The 12774-nt window shown below is 39.9% G+C and overlaps 1 protein-coding gene across 2 annotated transcripts in view; it reads right to left on the bottom strand.

Annotated features, from left to right (window-relative positions):
* The window catches only part of RBMS3 (RNA binding motif single stranded interacting protein 3), a 688691-nt gene that overhangs the window by 55733 nt on the left and 620184 nt on the right, over positions 1-12774 (bottom strand). For both annotated transcript variants that reach the window (XM_054384815.1, XM_054384816.1), the window contains one exon: positions 6387-6433. In XM_054384815.1, the coding sequence (XP_054240790.1) occupies positions 6387-6433 (47 nt within the window). The remainder of the gene's footprint in view (positions 1-6386; positions 6434-12774) is intronic.

Raw genomic sequence — 12774 nt, 5'->3', positions numbered from 1 at the left:
ATGTCCTCTTGTCCAATTTAAACCTCACACAGATCCTCCTCGTATGGGGTGCACCAGTCTTAAAAGTAACAGAAGATTTTGCACATACAGTCTTCTGTAACAGTGAAAATTGCACTCCCTGTCTTTTTATGCTTTTTGGTTTTTCTCCCCATGCTGAGGCAATCAACAGCAGCTTTCCATGAGTGTCATGAAACAAAAAAATAATTACTTGTATTTAAACAAGTGCTTTATTTCCTGATCACCCTGGCATCCTGGATTTAGTACTAATCAGCCTAGTTCAGACTGGCTGCATTCATTCTGGATGCAGGCTCAAATCACCACTGACTTCATCCAACCAATGGGATGGAAACATTCAAAGTTAAGAGAGAGGAGAGAGACACAGAAGCAATCATTTGTTCTTGCTATTCCAAGTAAGATTTTTAAATGCCAAAAGCAGCAGGTGGCGTCTGAGTGATTTTTTGTTTAATAGAAATATATTGCTATTTTAGGAGCGTTTATCTGCCCTTACAATGCTCACCCAGAGACTATTTTAAAACTGTGCCTTTGCCCAGTTTTATATATACCCCCTATTATGAGAACTTAGAGGCATGTTTTATCCCACTGCTTATATCAAGTGTTGTTTATGCAACATTGAAGAAGAAAAGATTTTTGCAGTACTAGCTGGGTTCATCCATGGCATTAGCACAACGCACACATTTCCCAAGCCTTCTCCAAGATCACTTTGACTATGCTGTTGCTACATGGATGAATTAAGAAATGCTGCATGCTGCAGATGAAAACAGTCAATGGCAGACTGATAGAATATCTATAGGTAAAATGTATAATGTACAGAAGTACAAAGAAACCTCTTAAACCGAAGGATAGAATAAAACCTCTTTTGAGAAAAAAAAACACATTTTTGTTCATTTTTTTCCTATTTTATCCACCAGCCTGAGACTGATTCTGTGCTCCTACCAGCTATGAACTGCTCGAACAAAGACAAGTGTAGGGAGAAACAACTTTCCATTTAGAAGTAGTGCTGACTCTTTGGAATAAACTGTGCAATAAATCCTACCAAATTTACAGAAATTGTGTGCTAAACCAAGAACTCGACAGGCAGCTAACCATTTCACTATTAGCTTAGAGATGCAGTTATCTGAATAGTGCATAAGCTTGTGGAATATACACTCTGGTAAAGAGAAAAATGCAACCCTTCCAACACCCCTGCCAATACCATTTATCTGTCATAGCATGTCTTCAAATAGGCATCAAATAAATCATGCTATCGGGATAGTCACCTATATTGTGGGAGTCTTGCCCCAGAGCATCAGAGAAGAGAAAGGAAGAAAATCTGAACCAGCAAATGACAATGTGAGAAAATCCAGATCATATATTTAAATTTGAGTAAATCAAGTTTAACAATCCAAGTCACTTGAAGAGCCTGTAGGTCAAACGCCGTGCAATCGGGAATCCCTTACACCCAGAGACAAAGGCTTGTCTTCCTGCCACAGTGTCACTTGTGGGATCTAAAAAAAAGGATGTAGGTACCTCTGTCAAAGGTGAAGTACAGTGGTATGTTGAGGATAGGGCTGTCCTTGCTGGGGACAGACTCAAGAGAAGTCCCCTGTAGGCACAGGATGCCCAACCTTCCACAGTGCTGGAGCTATCCACTGTCGTGGTGGGGATTGCTCACAAAAAGGGCTCAACATGTTCTCACCAATAGGAGACAGAGGCACCTCTCCAAATTCCCTTTATATACAAATAGGCTAATGTCCTAATACGTAACTGGCATAAATGACAAGCTGGGGACCTACTAAAAGACAGGAGAAGCAAAAATGCTAACGTGGCCTGCAAGATCCCAACAAGATCTGCAGCTGCTAACCTTGACATTCAGTCTTAGGTTTTCCTTTTTTTTTTCTTTTCTTTTCTTTTCTTGAGAGGTGCAAGGAGGTGGAAAATGCATGCTGTAATTAAGTCCAAGTTGCAACTAAGGATTCTCAGTCATGAGAATACATACATTCAGAAAGAGGAGAGGGAAGAGATATGAATTATACTGGCTTTGACTGATTTAAGTATATTCAATTATGTCCCCAAATTTCCTGGCATTAAAACATACAGTATCTGGTACTGTGCTTTGAGAGCTGTACGCTTTGACTGTAATGGGTTAACATCCTTTTTCCCTCCAACACAGAAGTGAGGGAAAGTAACACAAAAACCCCCAGGTTGAGATAAAAAGCTTCAATGGGAAAAATGAGATAATACAATGCAAAATTACCTTAGACTATTTGCAGAAAAAGTGCAGCAAAATGCAGAAAAGCAGCAGCAGAAGCCAGGGAGGTAATGAACCTCCACTCCTCCCCATTCCACTGCCATCCCAGTGGAAGAGATTAACACCCACAAACCTGGAACCCAAAAGCAGCAAACGGTACAGGAGGCCTCTCATGTTACAATCTGAACTTCAAACCCCATTATACTTTGCTTCAGACAGTACTTTCATTTTGAAGCTGTCATGACAGCCAGCAGCATGGGACTGAATACCAGCAGCAGATCCAACACAACCCACAACACTGACCTAAGGATTGGTCTCCAAAAGGCTCAGCTGCATTTCCACAAATGCAATTTGCATCCTTATACAGGCTTTTGCAGACACAAACCAGTGTCCCTGCTCCCCAGCTGCAACTGCAATGCTAGAAGCAAAAGCAAAGGAAGGCGGGTGGCAGGGGTGAAGCAAACCCAATGTTGTCCTTGTACTAAAAATAGACCTTTTCAACATGCCTGGATTCCACAAGCATAGGAAAAACTCATCACTAGGAGGCAAAAGGATGTTTCTGGATGTTCCCGGAGAAGGCTGTATAAAGGGCTCAAAATAAAATGTCTTTTGGAGATGTTAAAAGGAACCACGTTCCCAGTATGTCATCAGGCACACGCAGTCAATGCTTTAAGAACAGTTTCTGTGGCTTAACAGACAAAGCACACCCTCCCCTCCTCCATAACCCCTCCTCCCCCATTTGGGGACTGCATTATCTGTAGCTTCTGGTCTCTATTTCCCTGCCAAAATAATAGGAAAAAAAAAAATCCGTATGGTTCCCATCCTATGGGGAAATGTGCAAGCTTCCCCACACCAAACCTGCACAAGAGCAAGATCCTATTTGCACTGCAATAAACACCATTTGCTCGTGCCTCATGCCTGCGGGCAGTATTGGAAAAGTTAGATTCATAGAGAGTACCCTGAGGCTCACATAATGTAAGAGTGTTACCAAGCATTATCAAGGCAGCAATTTTCTGATGCAATAAGCCACACAGTCAGATGTTTGACATGAAAAAGACCTATCTGAATATTGAGCCCATTGGCCAGCAAATGCACAGTACAGTCCCCCAGATAGCAGATTTGAAACTGATACAGTGCATAGCAATCTTAATGGCCAGAAGGACTCAAGCCTCAGGAACATTTTAAATGAGCATTCTTACAGTGCAAGTACAAGAGCTCTATTTTGTTCTTTGTATGAGTGCATTAAACCACTAAACCAATATTACTAACACAAAGTGAAAAATCAATAGTGTATTACAGCAGGCACACTTCTCCCCAGAATAAAATCTGAGTACATTTGTAAATGCAATCCAGAAAAGTCTGATTATGAAACAAAAAAAGGCATAGAGAGGTTGGCTGGGGAAAAGAGCTTCTCTGCTGAAGTGTATGGTTAGCACATCTTCACTAACTCATACTGCAATGCTATGGCACACTATGGGATGGATTCTCCACTCCATTATACCAGTTTTATGCTGATGTCACTCCATTGGATGCTTAAATAGAGTTACATGACCATAAAATCAATATAATGAAATGGAGAATCAAGCTTTACAAAGTAACAGACTCAGAAGAAAATTATCTATTCCTTTGTAGGGAAAATATCTCAGATATTTTTAGTGAAAGCCTTTCTCTCTCTCTTTTGTTTTATTCCTGCTACAGATTCCAAGGCAAGTATACAGTAATTAAAAAGATAGTACTACATCATGAGCAATGAGAACCTGCCTTTTCATCTGGACAAAATACAAGAATCTAGATTCTTCCCTGAGATTTGATTATGACCCAACACAAAATGTGGTATAATCCACAACTCTTAAGGAACTGCAAATTTTAAATACCACCCCATGACCCCTGCAGAGACATATCTGTCTAGTAGGCTTCTGTCCCTCACATAATCCTGCATGGACTCTGCAACTACATGCATCAAAATACATCTATCAACTCTATAAAGAACTCTCTTAAACATCAATATGTGCACTTAACCTTTCTTTTTAAGTTTTGTTAGTAATGCATATGTGCACCTTCACCTTGGGTTGGGTATCTTTACATTTCCCATCTCCACCTTCAATTCTCTATGATCCATGCCGGTGGGCTCCCAAAGGACTGAAAGAATATTGATTATCACAGCACATCAACAAGTCCTGAGTTGTGTGAAGGGTCAACACCTGCTTAGCCTGACTGTTTCACCAAACAGGCCTGCTACAGGTCTTTATTTTACAGACCTCTGGCTAACATTGCTCCATGAAAACTTTTACAGCTTGGTCCATCCTACTGTCAAAGTATTACGCAGCATTTTACCCACAGGGTAGGTATAGGTACATCAACAGAAAGGTTGTACAAAGAAAGTACAAGCAGAAGCTTTGTACTCACTTCCAGGCTGTCCTTCCCATGAGAAAGAGTGATGTGTTTGCCAACCTTCTCTTCACTGATGATTAACTGTTTCACTTCATAGCATGTAAGAGCCTTTAGGTGTCTTTCATCATGGCCACAACTTGGTATGGAAGCTATGCCGTGTGACAATGAGCAACAACTCTTAGAGACATACCCAGAGATGTAGTTTGTTTCATGCTTTAGAAACAAAAGGAGTTGAAATTCTCCAGCAGCTACTACTTCTTTTCCCAAAGATCAGTGACAGTGTGTTCAAACAATTGCATGACCAAACCATCTGAGCAGCCTGAACACCTGAGCAGTATTGGTACTCTTCAATACAAACAATGTCTTATTCTGAGAGAACTTTCATAATTAAAAAAAAAAAAATATTGAAGATAAATTAGTTTGCAAGACACCAATGCAACTGGCATGCAGGAATTAATTTCAAATAAAAGCCAGTTGTCTGGATGAAACACTGGTGGATTATGAACTAGTAATGGGTTTATTTATAGACTGCAGTCATCTGAAAAGTATGATGTTAGGAAAAAAAAAAAAAGACTCATCTGGGAAGTCACAACACAGAAAAAGAACTAGAGAATTCTGAAATTCTCTGCAAACCCCCTCTTTTTTTTTCTGGTTGCTCTGCTTTGGCTGCTTTCTCCACACCATGGGAATGCCAACGAGTCCTACAAAGCTACTGCTTGTTAAGGGCAATTAAGCAAAATATACTAACCATTATAGTTGAGATTTTACTTTTTTTTTTTTTTTTTTAAACTCCTGGGAATGTTAATACTTCTATTAGCAGTGCCTTAACAACTATTTAAGAAAAAAATAATAAACAAACTTATTCTCAACTATATCAATATATTCATCCCTTCAGCTGGAGAAGACATATGGGAGTATGCATGGAATTTAATAATCATATCAAACATTTCACTGATCAAAAAGTGACTGCCAAAGAGTTTAGGGTTGAACCTCCAACTTCTTTTCAGATTAATGTTACCCTGTCTGAAAGGATAGCTAGATTTCAAGGCTTATGAAATACCTGGGAATGTAATCATGCAGGTAAATAATACAGTGGTGTAACTTCTCTGCTAAATTTGAAATGAATTTACAATTCTTTGTGTCTGGAAATGGTAGCTGAGAAATGAAGAGCACTGCTCAGAATTTTACCCCCCAAAAATCCCATCTGCTTACACACTAATTTAAGGCTAATTCTCCCTGTTCAGCATTTCTAAGCAGGGAAATTGGACTTTATGATCTCTGGAGAGGTCCCTTCCAACTCCTAGCATTCTATGATTCTATAATTTTATTCAGACAATGCCATGGAAGCCAGCTGGCCTGTAGAGAGAATCCCAGATGAAGTAACAGCTCTACTATCCAAAAGACATTGGAATATTCAATGATTATTTTAACAAAGCAAAGGGAATTTTTACTGTTTTCCACTTCATGACAGAGAGAAACTGAAAAAGACATCCACTACCATTTGCCAAATAGAGATGGAAACTATTAGGAAAAACAACTTCCCATTCAAATGGATGTTACAAACAAGAGGGCATAAGAATAAAAAGGGAAACTAACAGAAGAACTTGACAGTGTAGCATTACATGCTTCAGACAAAAATATGACTGAATGAATTTGCTTCTGAATAAGTTTTACCATGGAAAGAGAAAACAGGAGATGGCATTCAAAATAATTTTTAAAAAGGCATAAGAAAACATGCATTCCTTACCCATTCTGTATAGCAGCTGTTGGATCATAAGTCAAAGCCATGCCGGCCTGCACATAAGGAAGGAAAACAGATTTTTACTATTACTGCAGAAAAAAATAAAAAGAGAGGGGGAAAAAAAAAAGAAAAGAGAAAAAAAAAAAGAGAGAGAGAAATGAAACATATTCTAAGCCAATATGAATATGAACTGAATGCAGCTTGGATGGAAATCTAAATTCTTCAGGGCAGGTCAGATGGCCCAATGCAGCATGGCCAGGTTGGCTACCTCCCCTGCCTCAGAGATGTCTGAGAAACAGATCTGTGTAGTATGTTGGTTGTCATCTCTCCATAACATTTAGGGCAAGGGGTGGGTTTGTTGCACCAGTATCAGTGAGATCAGTGCATATTACATCCAATAGCTCATTATAGCAAGACAGGGCCAAATCTTGCTGTTGCCTCTGAGACAGGTAGTTGGTAAATATTCTAAAGCCAACTTCATGAGAACTTCTCAGCATGGAATCTCATCTTTCCCACAAAGACCACACCCTCCACAATCCCAGCTATCTACCATTTCTGTGGGCTGTCACTTGTATTTACCGTGAGACAAGAAACAAAATGGGCTGTGTAGCAGAAGATTAGGCAAAATAAAATTAGCAAAAATTAGAAAATAAAAAAAAGTGTGCTTGATCTTTTAAACAAGGCTTTTTAAATGCTTCAGAGATCTGGAAAGTAAAAGAATTTGTTAATGGTGCCACAGAGAGCTTTTCGACTGCCATTCACCACCAAACAGATGGCAACCTGCATAAAAGGATTTGGCAGTCTCAAAACACTGTCCAGTTAACAACTGCCACCACTGCCTCCCTTCACAGTCACTTCCACAGGTACCACAGGAAAGGCAGGGAGAGACCAGCACTGAAGAATGAATTTCCCATTCCACCTTATGCTCCAAGATGGCAGTGGGAAGGATCAGATTTTTCCACAATTGACAATCTCTCTTCCCACATAATGAAATTGCTTTGTATTTTTGTCTTCCTTATTTATTTCCTCCCCCCCTCCCTTTGTGAAATACTTGGCAATGCAACACACTACCAGGAGATGGGAAGGTATCTCCATTTATGCAGGGCTGGAAGCAGAGAGGAAAGTATCTCCACTAGTCAAGGTCCTGCTCTCCCTTTGGGAGAAGCTGAAAAATGACCATGGCACAATCCCATTCCAAGGCACTGTATTTCTTCCTGTTAATTATACAGATCACACATGCTTGTTGCCTGAGACAGGAGACAGCAGTGTTTGCTTCAAGGACAGGTGCTTTACCAACCATGTGACAGGGTCTGCACTCCTGGTGGGAGCTTTTAACACCCCTGGACTCATATACCAAAGTACTTTCAAGACATGGCATCTGCCCCCTTCCAGATGGCTGCTCACACAGGTCAGGGAAGCATTTGGGCTTGGCTGGCTCCCATGCAGGCAGATGAGCAGCCAGGGTAAATGCTCTGGTGACGAGTTCAGGCAATGCTCCTGGAAGAGCCAGGTGAGCCTGGCAGCTGCACACTGCTCTAAGAGGAGATGGTCCAAGTTTCCAGAGGCCAAAAATAACTTCTGATTTGAAAGGGTAGGCTTCAGGCTAACTTATGTAGCCAAAAGAAAAGTACATGTCACTGTTAAATGTGTATAATTTTCTCATTATTCCTTAAAGCAGATGATAGGACAAATACTTCACTTATTGCAAATGCCATTGTTTTAATAAAACATGTGTACTATCTGTCACACTGTCACACAAGCTAAAGAGAATTCAGGAGACTCAAGGCCAAGAACACAGGGCTCTTGTTTTAAAAGGCATTCATTATTTAAAATTAAAAAAAAAAAAGAAAAACCTGCAAGTTTAAAAAGTTAAAGAATCAAACTCAGGTTGACCTCGTTTGCTGCTAATTTTGATGTAAAAATAGTTTAGTGGATCATAAGGGAAGATCTACTTAACCTGTTTTTATATGTTTATGTCTTCTACATTCTCAGCATATTACATTGTCTGGTAAGGTTGAATTAATTACTAATAGAAATATATAAAGTTCATCCCAAAGGAGAGACAATAAAACTTCAACATCATACAGGCTTTTTGTCTGCAATACATTTTAAAGGAAAAAAAATCTTCTTTTATTTTTCCTTTCTCTTTTCAACGCTTGTAAAATTTGTTATTGCTCTCCCTTTATATTCTTGTCCTGGTAAAGACAACTTAAATAGTATGTACAAGCCCTAGAGGGACAGAAGAATTAGTTCTAAGAATTTAAAAAAAAAAGAAAAAAACAACAAAAACTTAAGATACTCAATATAAATCAAGTTGTTGACATTTTAACATCTCATCACATCTGTTCAAGACTAAGGAAAAAAAAAAAAAAACCAAACAATTAATTCCTTGGGAGAGATCCAGACTTTCTAAATGAGTTTCTAGACCTAACAATCATAGAATCATAGGACAGGGGTTGGAAGGAAACTCTGGAGATCATCAAGTCCAACCTCCCCTGCAAAGCAGGACTGCTTAGGGCAGGTCACACATGTCCAAGTGGGTTTTGAAGATCTTTAATGAAAGAGACTCCACAACATTTCTGGGTAGCCTGTTCCAGGGCTCTGTCACTTCCACAGGAAAAAAAAATTTCTCATGCTGAGATGTAATTTCCTGTCTCTTTAGAGCTGCCTGGATCACAACTCACTATATCCCAGAGTTCATCATAGTGTGCCTTGGGGACAGAGTGGTGACCAGGGAAGGAGGGCTGGAAGTGAACAGAAGCAAAAAGTGAACAGTTGCCCTTATTTTAGTTTCTTTGACATAAAGAGAATGAGGTTGCAGAAAGGCTAAATTGCAGCAGCTCTTCCAGTGGAGCCCTAACAATGCTCAGTGTCCATGTGAGACCTTAAACATATTTACATCACTTTCAACCACCTGTCTCATGGGCATTTAAGTACTTGGTCACACACAGACCTTCAGCTTGCCCTCTAACCTCCTCATGCCCCAGACCTGTGTGGGTGCATTCGCATGACATCCATTACATTTTAGTAGTGCTAGGACTAAGGGACACTATTGTGGGGGAGTACAAAATATGAAAGGTTAGACACTCATCTGCATACCCACACTGCACAGAGAGAGATTAGCAGAATCTGTCCCAGTACTTCAGCAGTGATCTCTATAAATATTGCTGTCACATTTGCCAGTAAATGAAAGTCTCAGACTAGACAAACAGAACACAGCATGTGCATGTGGTACTCTACCTACAGTATGCCCAGAGATATTGCTAATATCCCTCATTGATGAAGAGCCTTAAACAGCTGCTATTTCAAGCAGCTGCTAACAGAGGACTATTTACTTCTTTCTCATGAAGTTGTGTAATTCATAGCTCTAAGATTACACTGGCTGAAGCCCAGGAGAGGCAACAGATAGCCTGGACCAGTGAAAGATTTATGGTATGATGTATCCTCATTTACAAGGAATAAAAACTGATGAGCAATAATAACTTACTGGAAAATTGCCTGCACTTTCCTCCATAGTACACAAACAGGAATTCCAAAAAATATCAAACCCAGAATGTTAGAGTTGGCCTCAGACTTCCATGCAATAGAGCTGGATATAGCTGCCACTGTGCTTAATAGGTATTAACTCTAATGAGGCACTGACTGATACCTGTATAGTAGTCCTCTCTTGTGCTGAAGAGTATTTTCTTCCAGGTCTTTTCATGCACTGTGGCATCAGTGAACAAAGAGACTTCTAAGAAGATACCCAGACTGCATATTTCTTTAAATTTAAGTTCTTTAGTGAAGTGCAGGAAATATCTGAAAGCCTCTGGAAGGCAAGGGCTCCCCCAGTAAGTTTGAAGGTCTTTGTTCAACACTTCACTATGAAAAATTTTCCAGGAGCAAAGACAGGGTGTTCTGCTTCTTTCCCCCCCCCCCCCCCCCCCCCCCCCTTTCTTTGTTATGATTTGAACATAAATGAGCACATTCAGCTCATGAAAAATACTCTTAGACTATTGCGTTTGCATTGCTTCTGTAAATTTGATTTGTAAATCTCTCAAAGAAATGATTAAGTTGAGGAGTGATAATTTAAAAAATGATCACATCTTCAGTATCATGTTAAATAAAGGGAGTTTATCGTTTCTCTTCCAAATCTCTGTGAACTCTCAGAAGAACAACCTTCATCAGCCCAGTATCTCTGTTCCAGCAAATACAAATATCTATAAACGACCAAATTTTAAGCTGGATGACATCTTAGGTGTGGCAGGGAAGCAGCTTTCATGAGCTTCACCAACATATCACCACTTGCTTTCGGTGTATACATCTTTCCCCCACCGCATGCAAAAATTCACCATAATATCAACCTACTACAGAAATCCTATGCCTTTTCTCCAGAAGGGATTCCTCCACATTATCTGTGGAAAGCAAGGCTGCTGTCCCAACAGGATTTCTTATTGTGCAGGAGGGCACAGCCCCATTGGAAAAAAATGGAGAGGTCACAAATTGAAAAGGGGTAATGGGTTTTCTAAGAGGGTGGCATCCTGGGTTTCTTCTTAAAGTGAGATTTGGAAACATAAAGTCATACCCTAGAACTCAAGAGATATGTGCAGTGGATCGATGTGGGAGGGGAGTCAGACCAGAAGATTAGTCTCTCTTCACCATCTCCTCTGACTCATCCCCTCATCCTTTCATGTTGGAGGACTGCTCTCCCAGGGGAATGGGTGTGCTCTTGGCTATTGCAGTGGAATCAATTGAAGTTTCAACACTGAAATTCTCATACTTGTTTTGCTACCACCACTAATATCTGCCAGGCATCACAGCACAAGGATCTCTTCTGCCTGACAGCGGATACTTTGGCTGAAGAAGGGAGAGGAGGGAGAAGAAACCAACCAAATGAGATTAATTTAAAATACTGATTTAATAAAAGAAGCTTAGTCATCAGTAAGGTTAACTTTGCAGAGTTCCTTCTTTTGATCATCTAAACATTTCTGCTAGAAATGTTCCACACTATTATAAATATTTCTGAATGTAATTCTTTTCACAGAAGGAGAAATAGAGAATTTAAATGCAACATGTCTTAACTATATAGATGCATATGAAAGAAACAGTATTTCCAAGGGATGTTTTCACTCATGATAAAGGCCATGGTTTAGTTAAAGTAGAATCAGGACTGTATCTGCTCTTTGAAATTAAGTTTTCTTGATTTTGATTTTGGCATTTCTCCTTCTGTGGAGAAAAATGTCATGCCACTTGCCCCAGAGATTTCTGTGAAGCTGCTTTTTCTTCTAAATTCTGTTGCTATGAGCTTATGGTCCTTATTATGAGTAAAAATGGTCCCTTTTCAAATTCCTGATTTCAGGGACAGTGATTTCATATAGGTCATTATTTAAAATATTTCTATGTGCTTTATAAGCTCAAAATCCAACTGTTCAAACAGGTCTTTTGTATTTGTGTCATTTAGGCACCTTTTAAATAAAAGTGTTGCTCACAATGACAACATCTCATGTCCCAGAGAATTTTAACTCATTGCTCTATCTTTTCACTTATTTGCCAGTTACCTTTTGCCCTTCTACTTTCTCCCTCTGAGAAGGCTGCAATTCAGGTTCAGAATCACAGAATATTAGGGGCTGGAAGTGTCCTCAAAAGTTCATCTAGTCCAAGCCCCCTGTCAGGGCAGGATCACACAGGAACACATCTAGGTGGGTTTTGAATATCTCCAGAGAAGGAGACTCCACAACCTGCCCTGGGCAGCCTGTTCCAGTGTTCTGTTGCCCCCACAGTGAAAAAAGTTTTCCTCCTGTTTTGATGGAACTTCCTATGCCTCAGCTTCCACCCATTGCCCCTTGTCCTGTCATTGAGCATCACTGAGCAGAGCCTGACTCCATCCTCTTGGCACTCACCCTTTACATATTTATAAACATGAATGAGGTCACCTCTCAGTCCCCTCCTCTCCAAGCTAAAGAGTCCCAGCTACCTCAGTCTCTCCTCATAAGGAAAGTGTTCCACTCCCTTAACCATTTTTGTGGCTCTATGCTGGATTCTTTCAAGCAGTTCCTCTCTTTGCTACACATAATGCAAAATTCTGACCAGTGTCTAACTTGCATGCAAGCTAAATATATTCTAAAAGTCTTTGTCTATGGTTTGCATATGAGGGTAGTACTGCATTTCTGGACAGGCCTGGGAATTATCCCTCACAGAAAAGAGGAAAAAGAAAAAAAGTTTGTCTAGGTATAAAATACACCAGTCCTAGACAATGAGGATTACAGAATACAACTGAGTAGTACCTATCTCCTTGGAAGCATAAAAAGAAATCTATGTCTGAGTTATAAATGGGCCTAGTACAGATCTATTAATCATTTCCAAATGCCTGCTGCTGGTAAAGAAGGGATGACTGACATCAGGATCAACTGCTTCA

The sequence above is a fragment of the Indicator indicator genome, chromosome 11 (genome assembly GCF_027791375.1).
Source record: "Indicator indicator isolate 239-I01 chromosome 11, UM_Iind_1.1, whole genome shotgun sequence".
Taxonomy (NCBI): Eukaryota; Metazoa; Chordata; class Aves; order Piciformes; family Indicatoridae; genus Indicator; species Indicator indicator.
The sequence above is the reverse complement of the archived record's forward strand: the minus strand, read 5'-3'. Positions and strand labels throughout refer to the sequence as shown.